The sequence below is a fragment of the Nicotiana tabacum genome, chromosome 22 (genome assembly GCF_000715075.1).
Source record: "Nicotiana tabacum cultivar K326 chromosome 22, ASM71507v2, whole genome shotgun sequence".
NCBI lineage: Eukaryota > Viridiplantae > Streptophyta > Magnoliopsida > Solanales > Solanaceae > Nicotiana > Nicotiana tabacum.
This window is the reverse complement of record NC_134101.1, coordinates 38,685,816-38,709,574: the sequence shown is the minus strand read 5'-3', so window position 1 is coordinate 38,709,574 and position 23,759 is coordinate 38,685,816. Positions and strand designations below refer to the sequence as shown.

The following is a 23,759-nucleotide window of genomic DNA, read 5'->3' as shown; positions in this document are numbered from 1 at the left end:
GTTTTTATGATGTTGCTATTATTTCGATGGTTTCTGTTAATGGTACTAATAAATTGTCTCTTTGCGTCTTCTTGAGTTGAGGGTTTATCTGAAACAACATATCTACTCCCTCGGGGTAGGGGTAAGGTCTGCGTACATGCTATCCTCCCCAGACCTCACATGTGAGATCTTACTGGGTCGTCGTTATTATTGTTGTTGTTGTTACTGTGGGAACCGATAAAGAACCAGATTCTCTATAAAGTTTGATGGACCCTTTAGTTTCTATCATGACAAATTAAGCCTTTGAAAATAGAAGCAAAAGAGGACCACCATTAGTGTTATTTTAGCAACTTAAGTGACCATGCATCTAATTCGATAGTGACATTGGAAAAGTGCTTAACTTTTGTTTTGAAATTCTATGTTCCAAATAAAACCCAATAATCTCAGTGCCACTCATTTCCACAAGACAATGTTTACTATGTTAGGCTGTAGGGAGGTGGGCGTTGGCAGAAAAACACAACATCTCATTCTCTCAGCAATTATTGGTATTAATTGATTTGTACCAACAGCTCTTCACAATGATTAACGGACCTGTAAGACACAGAAGATAGTTCAGACAAAATAACCATTAAAGAGCTAAACAAGGGAGCCATTAAAGTAGCCAAAATTGAGAGATAAATTGGACTCTGAAGTTGACAAATAAAGTTGCTTTTTTGATTGTTTCTTTCTTGTTTCCTTTTCATATATAAGCTGGCAAGTGTAAAGAATCTTGATATTTTTCTTTTCCAGAAAGTTGCTTTCTTTGCGTATTTAAAGTTGGTTAAGTGCAAATAATCTTGATTTCTTGCTTGCAGTTTAACTGAGTCAATGTTCTAATCTTGGTTATCTGAGAAGTGTGGGAGTCACTTATTAGAAGGAAAACCAAAGTTGGGAACTTACTACTTGATGGCAGAAACTGGAGCAAAGTTGAAGGCTTTAACAACATATGCAGTTGCTGTGATTGGTTTTCTCATCCTATCTTCCAATGTCTTCGCGTCTGCAGAGCAGATTTCAGATAGAATCACTCTGAGTAACAATGGAACAACTCATGATTTTGAATCAGGTTATGTATTCAATCTATTCAATATTCTGAGGCAAAAGGCTGAAATGCATTACCACCATGTTTGGCCGGTAAGTTCACTTTCCTTTTTTTCCCTCAACACCATTCTCCCTTGCTTCAGCTAGTCTGATAAATACATAACCCCCAAAGCTAGATGATGAGGTAAGGATTGCCCAAGACCATATAAGGAGTCCAAGTTACCCATCCTAAGCCGATGTGGGACTCAACACCCCCGCACGCCCAGGACTGGGCAACTGGAGCGTGGATAATGTAAGATGGGGGGCCCAACATCGGGTAAATAATGAGACTCTAATACCATGATAGATGGATCTCAACCCAAAAGCTAGCCCATGAGGTGAGGATTGCCCAAGACCATATAAGGAGTCCAAGTTACCCATCTTGAGCCGATGTGGGACTCAACAAAGTCTTTGTCCATTGACGATTTTGAATTTTAGAAACAATGCATATTAATGCAATTACAAGAAAGTAACAAAATTGAGGTTAACTTGCTGAAAGTGTCATTCTTTATTGTACGAGTTTTTGACCTTCCGGCTCTTTGTGTTTTCTAAGCAATTCGCACATAGTTCAGTTATGTGATTTTACTGTTTTAGTGGATAAAGTTCAGTTATTTAATTTGACAAAGATTAACTTTACTGTTATAGTGATAAAATTCTGTGCCCATACGAGAAATTAACATAAAGTAGATGTTACTACTGAAGTTTGGTATGCATTCCAGGAACTGCAAGTTGGGTGGAGAGTAATTGTTGGTTCAATAATTGGATTCTTCGCTGCTGCTTTAGGGAGTGTAGGAGGAGTAGGGGGAGGTGGTATCGTTGTTCCCATGCTTACTTTAATCATCGGATTTGATCCAAAGACATCAACTGCAATATCGAAATGTAAGAATCAGTTTATGATCTCCAATGTTCATAATTACCATGCTGCTATTGTATTTAAGGAGATCTGTTACTAAACTTAATTTAAGGTGAGAAGCTTCTTGAAGATACCACTAAATGTTAGATGGTTTTAGAATCAATATAGTGCTGATTCGTTTGTGTGTTATTCAAGTTTTACTAGAGCCAGGGCTACTTGTTACATTGAGGATCTGATTCTTTGAGCATTTTGTTTTCTTGTAAGGTATGATCACTGGTGCAGCGGGTGCAACTGTCTACTACAACCTAAAGCTGCGACATCCAACAATGGACATGCCCATTATTGATTACAATCTAGCTCTTCTTTTCCAACCAATGTTGCTGTTGGGTATAAGTATCGGAGTTGTTCTCAACGTCCTTTTCGCAGAGTGGATGGTTACAGTCTTATTGATCATTCTTTTCATAGGTAACACAAGGTTTACATTCTTACCCATGTTATTAAGAGAATTATTCTGATTGGTTATGGTACTTGCAGCGGCATCAACTAAGGCATTTTCCAAGGGTGTTGAGACGTGGAAAAGAGAAACCATAATAAAGAAGGTTATCTCTTATTCTATCCTGTGATTTGTAGAGTATAATAGAAGATTGAGTCTCTCTAATACATTGTTCACATATCTATTTTGACATCCAGGAAGTTGCTGGACGCTTGACATCTGGTGGTCACTTGCTTCATTATCTGCTCTATCTTCTAGAATATCAGCAGCGTTATTTGACCAGTTAGTTTTCTGTGATATTATGAACTGGAATCAGGTGCTGGTGGTGAAGAAGTAGCATACAAACTTCTACCTGAGGGTGCAAATGATGGTTCTAGAGTTGAAAAAGAAGTTTATAAGGCACCAGAGGTGATTACCAATTTACTTTACTTCCCTTTTCTGTCTGTTCCAATTTACTTCTCCACCTACATAAAAAATCCTGCAATAAAAATAATTTTCAGCTTTGTATTATACTTTGAAATGAAGTCCTACATTCCACGCCATTTATACAATATCATCTGCATAATAAAACTTTAGTTTGAAAGGTTTTGTTCAATGATATATGGCGTAAACCCAGAGATTTTAAGATCTAATCCTATCTCCGTTGTCCCAAGCTGCCAACTTCATTATTCTCCAATGGAAAAAACTAAATGGAACTTCAGTTTTTAATCTTTTTAGTAGTCAATTGGGTTCTGTTAAACTGGCACAAGGGAGCGCAGAGTAATTCTTTTGAAAAAATGTCCTCGTGTGCTGATTTCTTGAGCTTTTCCAGGTGCCAATTGACGACAATGTATACTGGAAGGATATCACCGCACTTGTTTCTGTCTGGGTCGTTATCCTTGTTCTGCATATATCCAAGGTTCTTACATTTATCTCTTTGCCTGAGGCTTTACACATTCAGGATTGCCTTCTATGTTGTCCTGCATTATTAGCGAATTGATCGAAAGCTGTCATTTTTTGTACAGAATTATTCATCAACTTGTTCAGTGGCATATTGGAGTTTAAACCTCTTACAGGTATGTGTTGTTATTGCAATGCTAACTGGTGTGCGTATTACTGCTTCTCAATGACATATAATTCCTTTTATACATTATTTATTAGCAAGGCTTATTTTAATTTCATGAATAATTTTTTTCTAAAAATACTAATATAGATTGTACTTCCATGCGTTAAAGCTTATATTGGTATTGATATTTGTAGCACGCTCCTGTGTTGTGGCTATTTTGAACGACCTATGACCTTCTCTTCTCAGATGAATTGAGAACTGTGATTTAGATAAACCCGAATTTTTCAGGTTCCTGTTGCTGTAGGAGCTTCTGTATATCAAGCAGTTTGCTTGTACAAGGGATCAAGGGTGATCATGTCAAGCAGAGATGCCGTAATAATCTGGAAAGTACATCAGTTGATTCTTTGCTGTTGCTGTGGCATTTTGGCTGGTATAGTTGGTGGACTGCTTGGTCTTGGTGGAGGATTCATTTTGGGACCTTTGCTTCTAGAGCTAGGCATTCCTCCCCAGGTTTCATAACCATCTCATTTCCCATTGTGGTAATTTGGTTTTCTGTTGCCAATGATATAAAGCTTATTACATGATATTGGTAAATGCAGGTATCAAGTGCCACTACAACCTTTGTTATGACATTTTCCTCCTCTATGTCCGTCATACAATATTACCTACTCAGACGCTTTCCAATACCATATGGTAGTGAAGAAACTTGAATGTTTTAGTTGGACGTTCCTAGTTGTGTAGTTGATTATATTCAAAGTTCCTTTTTTTTAATTCCCGTCCCCTTTGATTCCTCTTTGATCCCCCTTTGTTAGAGTTGTTGCTCCTTTGATGACTCAAACCCACGACCCTGGGATTGTAGGTGGGGGATGCTGACCTTCTAAGCAACCCCCTCTTGTTATGACATTTTCCTCCTCCATGTCCGTCATTCAAAGCTCCTTATGAAACTGTTTATTGATTTTTGGTTTCTCTTTTGCAGCCCTGTATTTTGTTACTGTAACCACTATCGCGGCCTTTGTAGGACAGAATGTTGTAAGGAAAATTATTAGCATTGTGGGCAGAGCATCTGTCATTATCTTTGTATTGGCTTTCACAATCTTTGTGAGCGCCCTCTCATTAGTCAAGTATCTTCACTCTGTTAATATGGTTCACATTGTATTTTTTTGCCAACAGTTTCTGTTACTAAGTTTAGTTATTTGTGCAGGTGGTGTTGGCATATTAGACACGATAAAAAAAGTCGAGAAAGGGCAGCATATAGGGTTTGATGACATCTGTGCATACAATTCTTGAGCAAAGCATTCATGTTCTTCTTTGCACTTTCGGTATTTTTAGTATCAGATCTCAAGTTTAGGTCAATTCGTATATTATTTTCTCTTGACGATAAATATGAGACAATCTAGTGTGTTCTAGTTTAATATTTATTGCTCTATATACAATAGGTTAGAGGTAATTTTGGCCCTTTTCCATATAAAAAATAAAGAGAAGTCTTACGCAATCATCTTATAAAATTGTTTCAGTAGAAAAGGAAGTAATAGCCGGGCCACGGCAATTTAGCTCTACCTAATTAAAATGCAAATATTCCTTAGGCCAGCTTTGAGAAATAGAGCTTACCAACTGAACCGACCAACGAATTTGAGGATAAAAAAACCTATTTTTTTTTCCTATTTTTTTTTCTTTCTTTTCTTTGTAATTTTATTCTTTAAAAGAAAAAATAGAAAAAGGGAAGAATTTTACTCCTTATATAGTTAACAAAAAATACTGTTTATATGAGTACGAATCCTCTTAATGAAAATAGATTATCCCCATAACCAATCTCAACTAATAAAGGATCTTCGCAAAGTTAATTTATTAACACAGTAAAGAAAAACAAAAGGAAATTATGATTAAACAGTGTGTTTAGATCGCATTATCACAAGAGTTAATTTCTATACACGGATAAAGTACAAATTTTTCATACCATCAAAATTTTAGATCTATAATACTAATAAATTAACTGTTCATAATAAACCTGATATAGAGAAATAGGGAAAATGTACAACATCGTTGTGGTTCATTCAAATTGTTACTGGAGTAATAAGTTAATTCCTAGCAACTAAAAGAAGTACATCATTGTAGATACTTTGCACACGTTTGAACTTATCTTTTTTACCTTTTAACTAAGTTGTGTGGTCTGACTTTTTAAAGAAAAATTGAGCCATTCATTGTCCGATGGAAGCCAATAGGAAGCAAGAATATAATGCAATTCCATAATTAGTCAAACCAGAGGTGACATCTTATCTCCATCATTCTCAAACGTTCTCAAAAACATGCACTCCACGTTGTTCCAACCACTCACTAAAACTATGAATTAACACCAAAAGTTTCCTTCATTAAGCAAAAACACTTTGCCTCCACCTCTTCTACCTTTCTCTCCACCTGCAGAAACACAACCCTTTTCTTCTCTCACTCCACAACTTTCCAACTTTTCCTTCATTGTCACCTCACCTCTAACATCCCATATTATTTTCTTGTTTAATGGTCACAAGTTTCATTTCTTAATTAAGATTATACATTCTTGAATCAAGAAAAATATTGGTTCGAGCACTCGACGTAGATAATGAGATCTACAATTGTTGGCCTGTCATGTTTTTAATGGAATGTGTGAGATTGAAAGACAGACAAACGTGAAGCATGATTCTTGAGACGAAAAACAATTCCATGGCTGGGGGCAGGGCGCTTAAACGTAATGAGACTTTCAAGTCACGTTTGGCCTATGATTCAGGTGTCGCGTCTAGCCCTCGTGCCCAACAGAACCAGCCTTCAGGTAAATCATTTTCCTCTCTTTTTTCTTTTTCTTTTTAATTATTTTTTATTCTTGATTTTGTTCATTCCCTATGAAACACAAATATGAAAAAACTTGGATAATTGTTATAGCTCCTTAGGTCATTGATTGTGGCTAATTTTCAAAGGAATTTGTATTTCTAACCACTCCTTCCTCTACGTCTCTGGTGAAATGTTTGAGAGCCTCAACATTTTAACATGTCTGTAACATGTCCAGGAATTGATATAGTCAACAGATTCAATTCCATGTTACTATATGCTTTTACCACATTGTTGACACACGTAAATCTTTGGCTTCTATTTAGATATGGAGCTAATGAAGGAAAAGTTTGCAAAGTTGCTCCTTGGTGAGGATATGTCTGGTGGAGGAAAGGGTGTCTCTTCTGCGCTGGCTTTGTCAAATTCAATCACAAACCTAGCAGGTAATCTGACTCAATGGCCTCATTAGCAAAAAATATTCAAGAAATTACGCTGGATGGACCATTTTAGGACCACCGTTTAAATTTTGACTTCGTTAAAAACAAGTTTTGGGAAAATAGCCTCGGGCCAGAATTTTGGGAAGCGCTCATAAATTTCCCTTAATTATGGTGATCGTTAGGAAAATCCTGGTGATCCGTCAGGTTTTGTGACAAATGTTGGCGATCACCATATGACCGGAGGCTATTTTCTCAAGACTTTTCTTAACGGGGTCAAAACTTTAACGGCAGCATGGAATGATCCTATTTGTGCAAATCACCCAAAAATATTAATGATTATAATTACAAAGTCTTAATTCAACTGCTTGTGAATTTCACAAGATCGATCAGAGAAAAGAACTCAACTTTTCTTATCAATGTATGGTATGCTAATTTTTTAGATAGATTACATGAAGATTTCTTGTATATAAGTATTCTTTTTTTCTATATTTTTCTTTCTTTTTTACAAAATGCAGCTTCCGTTTTTGGAGAACTGAAGAGATTAGAGCCAATGCCAGCCGAGACAAAAGCCAAATGGAGAAAAGAAATTGGTTGGCTTTTATCAGTCACAGATCACATTGTTGAATTTGTTCCTTGTAATCAAAAATCAAAAGATGGAACAAACATGGAGGTATACCTCTCTCGCTCGAGCTCTTTGTTGTATATTCCATATATCTACCTAACAACAACAAGAGTCATACATTCATTTATTTATCAGGTTATGGTAACAAAGCAGCGATCCGATCTTCAAATGAACATTCCAGCACTACGCAAGCTAGATGCAATGCTTATTGTAAGAAATATGAAGTTCTTTTGTTTTCATTTTCCTAATGTCATTGTAGAATTGTTTCCTCATTGATGCTTATGTCTTGTTTAATAATCAACAGGATTGCTTAGATAGCTTTAAGGATCAAAGTGAGTTCTCCTATGTATCAAAAGATGATCAATCAGAGGATGGAAAAAACAGCAGGAATGATGAAAAATGGTGGATACCTACTCCTAAGGTTCCTCCTAATGGCTTATCTGATCCCATGAGGAAATGGCTGCAATTTCAGAAGGATTCAGTAAACCAAGTTCATAAAGCAGCCATGGCTATAAATGCTCAAGTCCTGTCAGAAATGGAGATCCCAGAAAGTTATATAGAATCCCTACCTAAGGTACAAAAAAAGGAAATAGATCATGAATCTCACCTTTTTAAGGATTTTTTTCATTTTTATCCCCGCGCCTGAAAATAATTACAGGCGGTAGCCCAAATATTGAACATATACATTGATTATGTATATACTATGTGTATTATATGTATATTTATACTTAATATACAAAACATGTACATTTGCCGGCTATTATCTTTTTGGGCTGCCCAAAAATGTAGTTATCCTTTTTTTCCCGTTACTTCAAGCTTGTGATCTTGAGTTAACATTTTCCTTTTACTGTGTTTAGAAAGGGAGAGCAAGCCTAGGAGATTCGATCTACAAAAGCATCACTGACGAGTACTTTGATCCGGATTACTTCTTCACAACTATGGACTTTTCTTCGGAACATAAAATTGTAGACCTAAAGAACAGGATTGAGGCTTCTGTAGTTATTTGGAGAAGAAAGATGAACGCTAAAGATGGGAAATCAACCTGGGGTTCAGCTGTTAGCTTTGAGAAGAGAGAAATCTTTGAAGAAAGAGCTGAGCTTGTCTTGCTGATTCTTAAGCAGCGCTTCCCTGGAATTCCTCAGTCAACACTAGACATTAGTAAAATCCAATACAACAGAGTACGAAGCTGCATGTTGCAACATTTACTTTCAAAATTTCATATTCTAGAGAATCTAGATTTTTTGAGATTATCCATATTCTATTCGTTGTTCCTCGACTTGTTTCATAGTTTCTACTTTGGCTACACTTGGCTAAACAAAAAACTTCAATATTATAGAGGAACTAGTTCTTGGACTTCTACATAAATAACAGAAATTTTTTCTTGATTTTGCAGGATTTGGGACAAGCTGTTTTAGAAAGCTATTCAAGAATAATAGAAAGCAGGGCATTCACAATCATGTCACGAATTGAAGACGTTCTCCAAGCAGATGCCATGGCCCAAAATCCTTCCAATGGAGAAGTAAAGAGATCACTACCAGATACAGAAGAAGTAGGTAAAACACTTCTGGACTTCATCGGTTGGACAGCGGACCAAGAAGATAACAACACAAAGAAAGATTTGAAAGAGGACTCAACTAAAGATGTTGATGTGAAGTTTCTTGGCAAACCTCCTAATATAGTCACCAACAAGAGATTTTCTTACCTAGAGAACTTAGGTATGTGTAGAAGTCCAACAGCCCGCCACTAACTGATGGCACTGCAGAATATTAATTAACTCATTGAAGTGTGAGAGCTCAGCCTCAAATGTACATGTTGAGATGGATCACAGCCATCTAGGATTTAACTAAGCCATTCTTTTTTGTAAGTAGGGAAAAGTTAGTAGACCTACTGGGTCTGTGACACTTCTTTTTAAGTGATTTACTCTGTATAAGATGTTACCTCGTTAAAGAACAACGAGGATTTTTGGACATTTTTCAAATAGTCCTATCCTAAGTTGTATGGCCTTTGGTCTTCAGATTTATTGGATAGAAAGTCTGTAATACAGATTTGGAGTCCATATAATTTACAGTATCATTTCCTTTATCGGTAAACCACTGAGCAAAGATGAATAAAATATCATACAAAGTCAGAAAGCAATGCATCAAATTTGCTAGAAGATTTACTTGTTGAAAAGCGGTCTGAGGAAGGCTTCAATTTATACTTACAAGCTGTGATAGATAGTACATCAATTATGAAATGAAGGTCAAGAAATTTGGTCTAAAAAGCAATTAGATCTTGCCACGTGGCCCGAGCTTTGGAGGAAGTTGAGGCCCTTTCTTGATTGGTAGGATATCCCCTGATGCAGTTGAACTGAAGTAAGCAAGAGTTGAGCCACCTCCCAAGATCAAGAACTTGAGCAACAGACCTCTCTTTGTGAAAGGAGCAGCAAATGTCTCAAAGAACTTGCTCTACAAAATATAAAAGTAATAGGAGGAACAGTTATAACTCAGTATGTGAGTTCACTTACACAAGTACTATCCACAGTCATGGCAAGTAAATTAATATGGAGCATTTTAATAGAGAATATAATGTGGATGTTTATAAAGGGGAGAAAAGCAAGTATAATACCTGAAGGGGGTTGTAGGGTGAAGGTGCATCTGATCCATACAAGTCCCACTGACCAGTGGTGTTTCCCAAATCCTCCAAGTCAAAATATACACTCTTGTCACCATATTTTGCTACCACAGCACCAGCCCTACACAAACTTCTAATCAGTCAAAAAAGAAACACAACAACAACATGCTAGTCCATCACTTCAATCTTTATTAGTATGTGTCTTTGACGCCTGAGATGAATAGAATAACATTTCTTAAGACCCTTAGATGAATTGATTCCATCTTTAAACTTTACAACTAACCAAACAACTTCCGGGTTGACAGACCAAGAACTACCCTGTTTAGACACAGGCAAATCCATCATTTAGAGTTTGTGTGTTCATAATGATTGTGATGTAATTATTACAGAAGAAAAAATATTTTATTAAATCTCTACAATTCTTTATTTCCTCCGCACATAAAATAAGTTATCAGTACCCTTGTTTATAATAGTACGAAACCTATTTTAACTAGAAATAGGGAAGTCTATTCCTATATTAATTATGACTATAAATCTTATTTAGACATGAATAAATAAACCAAATGCTAAATAACTAAGGTTTACTACTGTAGCTTTGAATTAGTTTTCCAACAATTACAAATATACATTTTGCTTTTTCTTGTCTTTTTTCATATGTACTTAGTTTGAGCCGACAACAATGAATTCTATTGAACCCGTAGAACTCGCCCTAAAACCACCCCAAATTACAGGTGCAAACTGTGCACGTCTTCAAAATGTTTTAGAGTTGTAGCATTCCGTATTCATTGACATAAAATCCGATATCCTCTCATTTGGAAGTCGTTAGCTTATAGCTACTACCTTACCTGGATTTAGAGGGCTTCAAATTGAGGCGAGATGATTTAACATTGAGTTTTGTTCCGGCAATGGAGCTTCCCGCTAGGCCCTTGATTGTGGTGGTGGGCTGAACTGCAGTAAGAGTTGCCAAAGACGCCATAGTTTTCTGTCCAAACTAGGAAAGCTGTACCTTTTGTGGTTTGGCAAATGATCTGACTATGAATACGTTTGCTTTTGTTTAAATCTTTTTGCATGGATTCGAACATTACACGTTGGCAGCTGGACATATTTCTAGAGATATGGAGTGCCATTTGAATGGAGCCACGTGTACCGAGAATGGATAATTCGTAACCCTATCCCTTTAATTTAGGTGTAATATTTGTTAATAGTCATGCTCATAGTCTGTTATAATATATATTTTTTATAAGGTCAATATCGACCTTACTTTTAAAGGCAGATATAAAATTTTAATTTTCTCAACTCATGGTATTACGATTCAATCCATTGCACCTTTTAAAATTAATGGGTTCAAAATATAGTATTTATTGACGTTTTGTGATTTTTTTACATATTAAATTCTGTATTAAAATAGTAAAAAGCTCTGTCATATACAATTCAATATTCTATTAAGTATCCTTGGTGGTTGTTATCCTGATAGCATCAGATCATTCCAGATATGTTAGACTAGACAAGTTCTTATCTGAATGAGTGAAAATTTTCTATAACCGGGCTGGAACCAACCTATATAATCCTTTTTATCATATCTATTAAGATGAAAAGGATTGAGGAAAACTATATTATCTGTATAATGAAATTAGCATCTCTGTGCCTACAAGAATAAACTACCCATCTTCACATTGCAAACTTGTCTTGATCCTGTGCAATGTACATGATATGAGATTGTTAACTGATTCAACAGACTCCTTAGAAAGTTTAGCTGCTGGAGAGTTGCTAGTTAGAATTTGATATAGAACTGTTAGTAGGGATCCTCCTCCTGTACATTTTTCCTCTGGTCTAGAAGTGATAACTAAAGACCTTGACTCGAGGCCATCCGGAAGAATTGAGAAACCTGAAGGTAACACTGCAACATTGCTAGAGTCACGGCCGGTCATGACAGATTTCATGCCTCCAATGTCGATGGGGGCATATACGACTGTGGATTCATAAGCATTCGTGCAGGTATCTTGGAGGATCCACATGTCTTCTTTCAATTTCATTGCCTGAGTACAATATGCAGTCTCAATCAGGAAAAACTGGTAGTAAGTTTTCTTCCTTCTTGTGGACATGAGAAAGGAAAGAGGAGAGGTGTAAACCAAATGTAGTTCTTCCCGGAGAGCAGACTCACTTGGATAGTAACTGCATTTCCTCTGTCCTGACCCGTTGCTAAATTTGCAATGGACTCCACGGGGCCTCCATTTGACATGATATTACACTTTGGTAAAGACATTTGAAATCAGAGTGTCAAAGTAGGCAAGTAGCACACCAGAAGCTTCTTTTCAAATATATACATGTAGAGCTAATGAAATTAACTAACCTCATGTTGGCGGGTTTCATCTCTTAGGAAATCAAATAGTACATTGCGAGAAACAGGCAGCCAAACAGATGAAGTTGCACAGAGGATCAGACCAAATGGTTCCCGAGGATCTGTTAAGTTCTTCCTAGACGCCACCCTAATATCATCTCCGGTTTTGCTGTGAATCTTGTCCCATTTGTTATAACTAGATGCCCCAATAGCATGGCAGAAACTCCAGGTCATTCTTTGTGCTAATTTAAGTATGCTTTTTCGCCCAGCAAGTGTAGCAACATCTGGTCCTTTACAGAATTAGAAAGCGGATTGCATTTTAGACTCGTAGTTTTTTATTATGATAGGTGATATAATCAATCAATATACTATGCTTCAGTTCCACGTTATGTGGAATAAGCTATATCCGTCCGGTTCATTTCATTCCTATACTATTGATGATAATGATGAAGAGAAATGAATTGGGAATGAAACTTCAAACTTACCCGTTGAATCTTTTATGCGAACGCTGGTTGCCTTGAAGAAGGTTAGGCGCTCACATTGCTGCTGCAGTGTAGCCATCCAGTGCCTCGCTCCAAAAGCTTGGCCGCTATTGACAATTGCATGGTAGAGAGAATGAACTGTGCTCTGCTGGCACTCCAAGTGCTCCACCCAGGTCACCTGAATAACGGAAGATCGATCCCATTGGAAACTACAAGCAAGTAGAATTCAATTCCTCTCATTCCTTTATGTTTCTTGTGAACTTTAAAGCGTTCTTTTCCTTTACAGGGCTTCCTTTTTTCCTCAAGTGTTGCATAAATGTTTCTTGATCCTTCTTTTTAAGGTGTATAGACATTTAATTTAAGGTACATAGCTCCCAAACCTAAGAGCCATTGGATTAACCAGTCTTTTTAATATAAACATATAAAAAGGCTATTCAAAGGGTTTGGATTAACTGGGGGTTGGTTAGCAACTGACCTTACAGTGGGCATTGGATTGATCTTGGAGAATGCAGCCAGAGGGTAATTTTCTACATTTCATGAGAGATGCGTCTATATTGTCCTCAACCTTGTCCACAGAAACGTCCACAATTGCCCACTGATCTGCACCTAATTGTTTGCAGTATCTGAGAAAGTATACTTTCCTCGTGCCCACAACCGGTGTTAGCATCTGCAGTTCTGCAAACATCTGTCCCGAGACCAGTGAGTTAAGAACACAATGACAAAAACCATTCTGTTAGGTTAAATTCTGAAACTAATAAACTTATCTAAAACTTCATAAGTTGGCTACTTTAACTATAACTGCAGAAAGTAAATGAAAAAAGAAAAGAAATTGACAGTTAAAAGGCCACAAACAACATAGATTTTGCAAGAAATAAAGTCATTAATGACAAAACCATCCAATGACTCTATGCTTTTCTTTATGCACATGCTTATGTCGTTGAGTTATGTTTCTTTTAGTCCATCCTCTATAGTGTATAGCGTGACTTTTTAATCTTTTCATTGTAAAACTTTTAACAGACCTTGTCCTAAAACGATTAAGCAATTATTGAAGCATAATATATGTCTAGGATATTCTCTACCTTATCAAGAAAAAAAGAGAGGTAAGAACTGTTTGGAGGGCTAGCTTCTCTACTTCCTTGGTTAGGGGTAAAATCTACGTACACACTACCCTCCCCAGACCCCACTAGTGAGTTTTACTGGGCCGTCATCGTTGTTGTTGTTGTTGTACTGTTTGGAGGGCAAATAATAAGGTTAGAAGCCGCTCACCAACTGGACGGCACCAACCCAGTTATCGCCTTCACCATTGCGGATCACGTCTAACGTAGATGCCTTTGTGATCATGCCTGGGAACGTTTCTTTCCACTGATTCTGTTGGAGCAAGTAAATGAATTAATAGAAAGAGTTTAATTTCTATATGCTGACATGCCAAAAAAACAAACAAGCTTTCTACTATTATTAGATCATTTCAAGGATAACCACAAGTGACTATTCGAAAAATGGATCAGTAAAGTGAGAAATAAGACAAGTTTCTTTACAGTATTATATATCGGTGCATATAACTCAATTGCAAGTTAAGAGGCATTAATTAGTGACCTAGAATATAATAGTAAAATTATAACATGTTAAGTTACACGGATAAGTAAAAATTCATTAATTAGGTGAGAGGGTAAGGGGATAAGTGATCTTACGACGTCCATAAAACACTGGACAAGCCGAGGCAAATCCATAGATACTACTCCAGTGTCCCTGGATGCCTCAATAGATCTTGTAAGCCGTTCTTCTCCTGACTTTTCTGTTGGAAATTCCTTCATATATTCGTCGTAATTAAGTATTTCTCTTCCAGTCTCAAAGCTTTTGATCCACAGTGGTTCTCCAAAAGTAGCCATCTTTTTAAGCTCCTCAGTTGCTTGATTAACAATATCCATAATCCGTGACTTTTCAAGCCCAAAAGTGTCTGTCTGCAATTCTAAACCATTTTTATTTTCTTCGTCATTCCCTCCTGAACTAGTAGTAGGCGATGTCCCTTTTGTGTATTTTCCCAGTTCTGCCCTAAGTTTTTCAACCTGCTTTCAATAATTATTAGATCTTGAAAATAATATAGCGAGTTTACTCTTTGAGATTAGTTTTCCAATTACCTCGGTTTTAGGTCTGGCATTTTCAATACGTAGCTGTTGTTCTTGAGTGGGAATTACAACAGCAGCCTCCTTGCTGGAGCTAGAAAACCCACAACTAGGACAAGAAGGAATATTTTTTTTCATGGCCATCCTTAATGCTTTATTTACCTCACTAAGTTTATCTATTTCAGTTTTTAACAATGAATTTTCATGGCGCTCCTGTATAGCCTGCAAGATGAGTCATTAATTTTACAACAAATTACAGATTATAAGTAATATTTGTTCAGAATTTAGGACAAAAGACTGCTATATCGAGGTACGGTCCGGTTTGCAACATTATGATCATATCCAAGAAAGATTTAATAGTTGCAGAATCTTTCTTGGATATGATTAAAATATGTAAAATCTTTCTTGGATAATACTCAGTCTGTACTTCTTAGAGGAGTACGGATAGACGTTCCAAGAGAAAGAGCCTCGTAGAAAGCACTCGTTTGGTTTTCGTCCTATGTGAACCAAACTAGTGTACTCAATTTACTTCTGTTTCAATTTATGTGATTTGGCACCGAGTTTAACCAAAAACTAAATTTTTGAAATTTGTGATTTCATACACGCTATAATACATTCTTTAAATATGCATAGTATTTATATAGCTATAAAAATTTCTCATCAGGATAAAATATAAAATTCAAAGTAAAATTGCTTCCAAATATAAAAAGTATCATTCTTTTGAACAAATCAATGTAGGATTAATGAAATAATTGCCGAGCAGTAATTAATATTGAAAATATTGTATCAGGATTAAAAAATAGCTAGTATATATTATTTTATATATTCACATTCTATAATATTCGTTTTGAAATAATTCCCAGATTTTGATAAAACTTAATGAGGATATAATTTTATGTTATCAACCAAATACAGAGATTTTTTTTCTTCTTACGTGACCAACCAAATGCTGCAGTATATATAGAGTGACTATTATTTTGTGCGACGAACCAAACATTATACATTTAATACAATATTTTATAATGATAGAATACATATAATCAAATGACCCCTTAAGCAAGTAGAAAACAATGCTAGGACTGCTCTTCAAAATTAGATGATCGACATATAGACGGTCTTAAAATGGTTACCTTAATTTGGGTTCTTCTATTCTGAAACCAGAACTTAACTTGCCTCGGATGAAGACCCAATTGGTTGCTTAGCTGCTGCCTCTGCTTCTCATCTGGATGGGGTGACTCCTTAAATAAGCTGTCAAAAGTTTTTTGATGACACACAATTTAGCTCTTCAACTGTAAAATACTTTTAGATTTTTTTTTCTTTCAAACTAAGTTTAAAAATGGCTTAACTTTTAAAGCTGACTCAATGCACTTTTTCATCTTTGTATTGCAAGTAGTACTACACTACTTTTTCCCAAAAACAAAAACAAAAAGGAACTACTCTTTGGGATTTATATTTACAAGCTAATAAAAAGCTAGTGTTTGGACATGTATTTTAAGTGAAGAAAAATTTTCATTCAAAAATTGCACTAAATCAGTTTTTGGGACTTAGAAAAATTTTGAAATATTTTTTTCCAAAAGCGAAATTAATTAATAAGTGAAATTTGTATGAACCTACGCCTCCAATTCTCTGATTTGATGTGCAGTGTGTCTGTGGTACTTCTTCTTCTTACTGTTGGTGGGGTCGTCGTAGTCTTCGTTTTCGGCATCAAAATCATCACGAGAGCGTGATAAAGTACTCATCAGGGGTACAGAATTCTCACTGCTAATCTCAACCATCGTCGTCTCTTCTCTCCGGCCACCGCCGGCACTTCCGTCGTCAACCTCCTCCGTCTCCTCGTTTCCAGCTGCACCATCTCGGAAAATACCAGCCTTCAAGAATATTCAAGAATTAAAAAAACAAATAATCTTTTAATACTACTATATATATGCAAAACAAAGACAGGTATCTACTTTCAGCTAGCATTTTGACGAGAAACAGTAAGTTTGATATACAGAAAATGAAATGAAGGGGTGATTGGAGAAAATATATAACACGACTTACAAGACTGAGAGTGAGAGCAGGAGATGCAAAATCTTTGGCGTGAGAATTAGAAGGAGTGTTGTTCGACATGTCCACAAATTTCATGGCAGTGTTTTGATTAGCTATTGTGTTGTTTTATGGTGAAGATATGACATTGAATTTTGATTTTCGATGTGCATTTTGACTGTATGACTCTGTGTGCGCGCGCGCGCGCGCGTGAGAGAGAGAGAGAGAGAGAGAGAGAGAGAGAGAGAGAGAGAGAGAGAGAGAGGGAAATATCATTTGGGTGGGGTTAGGTGAATTAAAGGATATAAAACAAACAAATGAAGGAACGGAGAGGGATTAGAATCAGAGAGTTTTGAGTCAAATTAATATTTTAACTTCTACGTCAGTCACATACCATCATAAGATGAAAAACATGGAGTAGTCTGAAACGACTAATTAGAGAACACTGAATTATGTTCAAGATGCGTATCGTAACTTTTCAAAGCGATTATTGTGAAATTCTAAGGTGTGGGAATCTGGAAACAAAATTTTGAGGCGTTGTTTTATTTTGTTCTTTTTTTTTTTTTTTTTTTTGTCTTCTCCGGTAGGTTCTACCACGGATTCAAACTTTAAACTCTATGAGTTCAGCTTTTAAGATTTTTAGCATTGAACTCATTAATAAATTTTTAGCACTGAACTCATTAATATAGTATTCTTACGGCTTAATCGTTAGCTGCGTTTTCTTGATCTTGAACACTTACCTTGAAGTGTGGAGTAAGTGCGATAGTAGAATAGATATTTTTGAATAACCGCGCTAATAATCACTAGTAATTGACTAGAACATGAATAGCTTTGATTTTTTGTGTATGTTAAAGTGGCAGGATTGAGATTTCTAAAATCGTGAAAGTTTTGAATTCAGTAATCCTAAATACTCCTAAGTCATAATAACATGGTTGTTTGACATTTACTTTTGATTGACCTACTCTTATATGCACATAATCTTATTTTTTTACGGTTAAGATCTTAATTATTTTATCGCTATCTATTCTCATCAGTCATATTTTCACAAAAAATAGCAACAAATAAGCCGTGGAAATGTTGAAACTCAGTCTTAGTATATGTGATTTATTTCGGATTACGAGAGTCAAATGAGTTCTTTTTATCACGATTTTTCATATATATTTTAAATATTTTGAACGGTTAACATATTGTAATTTATAGTACTTCTTATGTAGTTTTCAAATATAAAAATTTTATTTAAAAATTTAAAGATATGTTCAAATTAACAGTCAAGATTAAAAAATAAGTTTTAAAATTCGAATTGTACAAAATAAATTTGCACAAAGGGAGTAATTTAAGAGTTTATGTCGTATCAAAGATATATTTAACATAAGAAAATGTTTTTTTCTGGAGGATATGATCACTTGTGCGGCACTTTCTGCATCAACTCCATCAACTTGAAAGTCAAGAGTAGCCATAAATAGATTACAGTTAGGAGTGTTCTTGGTTTGGGTCGGTTTTTCCTGAGAAGAAACTAAATTAAGTAAGTCGATTTTTCAAATATTAGAACTAAATCAAATCAATTAAGTCGGTTTTTTATCGATTCGGTTTTTGTCGATTTTTCTGTTTTTCGGTTATTTATCGGGTTTTTTCTTAAATATAAGACACACTATCAAACGCATATTCCGGTGACTACATTTTCAACGTAACACTATCAAATCAATTATTCTTTGAGAAATCTATCATTTACCAAGATATATTGATGATAATTGAATCAAATAGTGATGAATAATAGTATTCAATTAAATATCAATTATTTTTAACATGAAATAAATTCGATTTATTGTACTTAGCAAAAGAAAACTACCAATCAAAGTAGAATGTAAAGGCAAAGAATTAGATTAATATAATAGTAAAGAACTAGACTAAAAATACAAATGACTAATATGTACCATAAAATTTTAGAATATATATATGTGTGTGTGTGTGTGTGTGTGATAAAAAATTTAAATAGCTACTTTTATAGTCGGTTTGGTTCGATTTTTTCGGTTATTTTTTTATTAAAACCAAAATCAAACCAAATTTGTTCGGTTTTTAAAATTCAAAATTAAAACCAAACCAAACCTAAAAAGTATTGATTTTTTAGTCGGTTTGGTTCGATTTTTCGGATTTTTATGAACACCACTAATTACAGTACTGAAGAACAGGAATTGAGTATAAATTTTAAAGATTTTAAGTTTTATAAGTTGAAGTACGAAAAATATTTGCACAAATAATTAGATTGCTTAAAAATAATTATAAACTTATTATAAATATAAGCAATCACTAATGTATATATTATGCTATGTTATTTATACCATACCTTTCGAAATGTGGCACTTCTTTGAACATCGCGTGAAAACAAATGTTTTGTATATTGAGGTACCCTTTTTATTTTAAGTATTAAAACTGATATTGTAATAAAAATAATAATTTTTCAGTAGATGATGTATATATACATTATGTATATACATACATTAACTTCACCCGGGAGATAAAAATAATAATTTGTCCCTTTCCCTCCTCCTACCTCTTTAATAATTAAGAACGCGTTTGATTACATGTATAAGCAAAGATAATTATGGTATAAAAATTCATATTATTTTATATAATGTTTGACATAAAATACAAAACCCTATATATTTTAGATGTATAAAAACTGTAGAAATTTAACAGAAACAAGTCTCGTCAAATTTTAGAAATTGCCATACCAAAAGTTGCGCCAAATATCAAAAATAAACCAAATAAGTAAGTAAAAGTTGCATTTCAAAAACTCAACTTGATACTAGAAATATGCACACACACAAAAAAAAGAAAAAAGAAACTGCACATCCAAATGTAAAATTCTTTTTGTTTTCCATAATTTTTCGATTAAACTAAGTAACTGCTATTTTACGGAGTTAAAAAATTGTTCACTTTAACAAATTTAGAGGATCAAAACTATTCAAAGTATACTTAAAGGACTGTTTTAAACATACCACTAAACATAGGGAACCATTTTTATCATTTTGTTGACAAAATGGCACAATTATGGGACGACAAGAGCTGGCCTTCGGATTCCCACATTCAGCTTTGGCTCTAACTATTGTCTCTTATCATTATTGTGGCTTATCTAGCTGCGTGTTCTTCACTGCCCAATCTGGTTCTGTAGTTCCTACTCCGAAAATTATCAGCTTTCTTTCAATCTCACTTCGAACTGTTGTTTCTTAAAACCAAAGACCCATTTGGCAAAACAAAGTTAAAATTCTCAGATGGCTTCAGTCGTAGCTAAGTTGCATCCTCCTCCGCAAGCCATCAGTGGAAGACAGTCATTTTTTGGAACTGTTCAGACATCTATTCTTTCTATCCCCAGGAGTAAGTTTCTTCAATATATATCCGCAATTAGAATTTCTTTTTCTCATTTTGTTGTTGACAGTAGATGATTTGGATTTTGGACAATAAGATGTAGTGAACTTAATAACAAGAGTTCATTTTTGTGTCTTATTGAAGTAGTATAATCTTGAGGTTGTGTTTGTAATTTAGTAGGTGAAATTTCAGTAATAAAACCGGGATTGTAACTTTTGGTGAAGGGGAAAATGACCCCTTTTTACTAGGGTAAACCGATGACCTATTTGTCACTTGACACTTCTCATATAGTTGTAGTTGGAGAAAGTGAATTCTGCTGGTCATGTGGACATCTTACATTTATTTAGTATACTTAAAATGGAGTGGGAAACATGGGATGATGCTACATTTCACTAGAATTTAAAGACTAGTATGAATGTTTATCGTTTATATAGGTGTATTTGATCCATAGAGAAGACTTAACGAGCAGAGCTAGCGATTAGTCAATTAACTAATATCACTTACATGCAAAAGAAATACTGCTATTCCATATTTACTATAGATAGAAGTAAATGAGCCGGTTAGATGAGGCTATCCTGAAGTCGTCGTGATTGACCTTTGGCTACTACGGAGGTGAATGAGCCTGTAAATAGAACGTTCGTGAAGTATCATTTGATTTGCAAGATGAAGTTCTCAATTTAGAGTTATCGAACTATTGATACCGCTAAACCAGGTAAGATTTACCTTGAAAGCTTATTGAAGATGCCAAGTCATATTTAGGTCCAGATTTTGGATTCTATAAATCACCATGGAAGTAATGAAATTTCTCCTATTTAATTTATGTCTTGACTCCTCCTCGGTTAGTTTTCATATTAAATAGTACTCATATTTTACAGACTCCTTCTGACTTTTACTCTTTTATTGTAGCAAGACAAAGTCATCTGGCCATCACAGCAAAGGCTACGAGTGATAGTTCTGAATCCTCAAGTGTTGTTCAATCAGTAAAGAATATTGTGAGTGCCCCTTCTCTCCTTTTCTTATATCATATCTTGATTCCTATAGTTCATTGTAGTGACATTCATTACGAGAATCAGAATCAATCAAATGCTCATTTCTCCTGGGAAAAGATTCCAAAATGAAGCTGTCAATAAATCTTCAATTGTTTTGTTCATCCTTTGCACTTTTCCGTCCTAGCAATTCTGGTTGATAGCACAAAGGCGATGATTCCCTGCTACACTCCCCCTCACCCCCCTCCCTCAAGAAGGAAAAAAAAGAACAAATTTCTGGAATTGTAAAGCAACATTGATCCTATAACCTTATTTGTTATGCTTCGATGGTTGAATTGTGTCTTGTTTGATTGTTGAAACAGTGGGACAAGCCTGAAGACCGTGTTGCTGTAATTGGGTTGGGAATTGCTGCTATTGTTGGTTTCTGGGCTTCTTCAAATCTTATTGCGGTAATTGTTGTTGGTTTATATATAGATGGTGGAGTTATATTATGCCCATACCACATTGAGAAGTCTACAATATCACCTCTTTGGTGATTGACAAAATCTCTATGACATTTGCAATCGGTGATACCTATCCAAGAATATATTGAGCTCCAACGCCCTCTGCTGGAAACACCACTAGTGCAACGTCTGACCTCAAACTAGTATTTTTACATCAGTGTTAGGCCTATCACTGTTGCTTTACCATATACTACTGAGAGATCCATAGATTTTTATTATTGAGAATTGTGAATGTACTGATGTTTTTAAGTTTTGTATAGGCAATCGACCACCTGCCCTTCATTCCAAGTGTGTTTGAATTCGTTGGGATATTGTTTTCTTCTGTAAGTACTGAAGCACACTTATTTTCTCCTGTATTATTGAGGAACAATAGATAAATTTAGTTCTCTTTTATCGTTTCAGTTGTCAAACAGTGAGTTTAGTATGTTCGGATTCTGATTTCCTTATTAATCATTAACCTAATGCATTTCCTGTTTTTTCTCTTTTGCAGTGGTTCGTATACAGATACCTCTTATTCAAGCCCGACAGGTAAAGAACTTTACCAAATATACCCTTTTTTCTTACCAAGTGTCTCCGATCTTACTCCCTCCTTCCCTTAGCTGTTTAAGTCTGTTTTGTACATGTAACTAGTGAAAGATACCACTAAACCTTGTGCTTTTCTTATGTCTGGTAGCCATTTTTGGTTTCAACCGTCTCCAAATTCTTCATTCGGATGCTATTGCATGGTTGCCTCAGTCAATTTATAGTTTTTACACTGGTGTCCGACCATACACATTTAGTTGTCTGCTTTACTTCGTTCATAGTTGATACTATGCGCTCCACCTCACGTTTTCTTTATTTTCCCAAATGACAGGAAAGAATTGTTTCAAGCTATCAATAAATCAATATCAGATATCTTGGGCCAGTGATCTGAAGATAGTTAGATGATATAATTCATGTTGTACTTTATGTATCCAAGCATTACAAAAATGCTGAATCATTTTACGGGTGAAATGATATGCTCAAATGAGCAACTTGCACTTGAAAAAAGCAGCAGGCAAGTCGGAATCAGTCTCACTGATCAAATTATGTAATTGCAGCTCAATAAGCAACCTATTTTTTAATTGACTGCGACATCTTACATCTATAATTTGTTAATATACCTTTTGGCAACTGAAACAATAGTGCTTTCACCGTCCGTCTCTCAGCATCTTTTGGTTCTTTACCGCGCTGCCATATTCAGTTTGATCCATCAATGGGTTCACAGAATTCAGTATGTCGAGGTAGAACTCAATGAGAAAATAAGTTTCTATAGAGTGGACATACATTTTAAATTTACTTTTGCATTTTAGAACTCATGGTGTTTAAATTTTGGATCCTCCACTGTCCATATCCATGTCAAATTCCAGTAGGTTTATCATTGAGTGCTTAATTACAAATCAGTATCACCACGTAAGTTACATAATTTTAGTTCTTATAAGTTGAATGCCGTCAGATGAGATTTATGGGGTTTGTACAGATAACTTGACAAATTCAACATAGAGTTGCTTTGCATATGCATGATACTAGTAAGGGATAGACCATGTTGTGCATGGGCTCAATAACACTATGTTTAAGTTGTACGAATCAGTATGCGTAAATTTTTTTAAATTTATTTACATTTGTAATATAAAATTTTACTTACAATGTCAAGTTTTTAAAATAGTTATGGATATAGTTTCTTAGATGATGCTATCTCTCATTCAAAATAAGTGCTTCTAAATTTTTGACACACCTATTAAGAAAATCATTTAATAGCATTATCCTTTATATCCTCTAAATTACTCTTTGAATATTCTCATATTTTGTAGATCCAAAAATTGGATCAAGGATGGATTTGGAAATATACTAATTAATGACTTCTTGATTTTTCAAAGCCACAATTACTTTTGCCAAATTAATTTAGTTAAAAGTAAAACGTATTTTCGATCATAGGGAAGTCCATGAAAACTACTATGTTATTGGTAAGA

At 35.1% G+C, this 23,759-nt stretch overlaps 5 protein-coding genes across 15 annotated transcripts; 3 read left to right on the top strand and 2 right to left on the bottom strand.

The window, feature by feature from the left end:
* The first annotated feature begins 402 nt into the window (after positions 1-402).
* Positions 403-4,976, top strand: LOC107800493 (sulfite exporter TauE/SafE family protein 3). 8 transcript variants are annotated; one of them, XM_075243028.1, is made up of 13 exons: positions 403-524; positions 834-1,149; positions 1,815-1,974; positions 2,213-2,413; positions 2,483-2,547; positions 2,639-2,663; positions 2,758-2,849; positions 3,253-3,339; positions 3,446-3,496; positions 3,775-3,996; positions 4,086-4,179; positions 4,463-4,607; positions 4,688-4,976. In XM_075243028.1, the coding sequence occupies exons 2-13, from the start codon at positions 925-927 to the stop codon at positions 4,746-4,748; spliced, it is 1,428 nt and encodes a 475-aa protein (XP_075099129.1). In that variant the 5' UTR covers positions 403-524; positions 834-924; the 3' UTR covers positions 4,749-4,976. The 8 variants fall into 8 exon arrangements, 6 of the variants coding, with proteins under 6 accessions (XP_075099129.1, XP_016479162.1, XP_016479160.1 ...); XM_016623676.2 differs by having other exon boundaries at positions 440-732; positions 4,463-4,584; XM_016623674.2 differs by having other exon boundaries at positions 440-732.
* Positions 4,977-5,130: 154 nt separating this feature from the next.
* On the top strand, positions 5,131-9,321 carry LOC107800494 (rop guanine nucleotide exchange factor 12). Its single transcript, XM_016623678.2, has 7 exons — positions 5,131-6,286; positions 6,609-6,725; positions 7,235-7,389; positions 7,477-7,551; positions 7,646-7,915; positions 8,199-8,519; positions 8,735-9,321. Exons 1-7 carry the CDS (start codon positions 6,154-6,156, stop codon positions 9,086-9,088), a joined length of 1,425 nt encoding a protein of 474 aa, XP_016479164.1. The 5' UTR covers positions 5,131-6,153; the 3' UTR covers positions 9,089-9,321.
* A 165-nt stretch (positions 9,322-9,486) lies between these two features.
* On the bottom strand, positions 9,487-11,026 carry LOC107800495 (photosystem I reaction center subunit VI-1, chloroplastic). The gene is made up of 3 exons (XM_016623679.2): positions 10,800-11,026; positions 9,949-10,075; positions 9,487-9,788 (listed from the first exon to the last, which is right to left on the bottom strand). The coding sequence occupies exons 1-3, from the start codon at positions 10,928-10,930 to the stop codon at positions 9,609-9,611; spliced, it is 438 nt and encodes a 145-aa protein (XP_016479165.1). The 5' UTR covers positions 10,931-11,026; the 3' UTR covers positions 9,487-9,608.
* A 526-nt stretch (positions 11,027-11,552) lies between these two features.
* On the bottom strand, positions 11,553-17,128 carry LOC107800492 (homeobox-leucine zipper protein GLABRA 2). 4 transcript variants are annotated; one of them, XM_016623669.2, is made up of 11 exons: positions 16,935-17,128; positions 16,509-16,762; positions 16,025-16,142; positions 14,910-15,116; positions 14,463-14,837; positions 14,041-14,142; positions 13,250-13,459; positions 12,778-12,952; positions 12,305-12,576; positions 12,116-12,202; positions 11,553-11,990 (listed from the first exon to the last, which is right to left on the bottom strand). In XM_016623669.2, the coding sequence occupies exons 1-11, from the start codon at positions 17,016-17,018 to the stop codon at positions 11,613-11,615; spliced, it is 2,262 nt and encodes a 753-aa protein (XP_016479155.2). In that variant the 5' UTR covers positions 17,019-17,128; the 3' UTR covers positions 11,553-11,612. The 4 variants fall into 4 exon arrangements, with proteins under 4 accessions (XP_016479155.2, XP_016479154.2, XP_075099128.1 ...); XM_016623668.2 differs by having other exon boundaries at positions 12,305-12,582; positions 16,935-17,125; XM_075243027.1 differs by lacking the exon at positions 14,041-14,142.
* Positions 17,129-19,959: 2,831 nt separating this feature from the next.
* LOC107800499 (protein CURVATURE THYLAKOID 1C, chloroplastic) lies at positions 19,960-22,929 on the top strand. The gene is made up of 6 exons (XM_016623682.2): positions 19,960-20,291; positions 21,189-21,274; positions 21,631-21,717; positions 22,032-22,094; positions 22,262-22,299; positions 22,625-22,929. The coding sequence occupies exons 1-6, from the start codon at positions 20,189-20,191 to the stop codon at positions 22,677-22,679; spliced, it is 432 nt and encodes a 143-aa protein (XP_016479168.1). The 5' UTR covers positions 19,960-20,188; the 3' UTR covers positions 22,680-22,929.
* Positions 22,930-23,759: the final 830 nt, after the last annotated feature.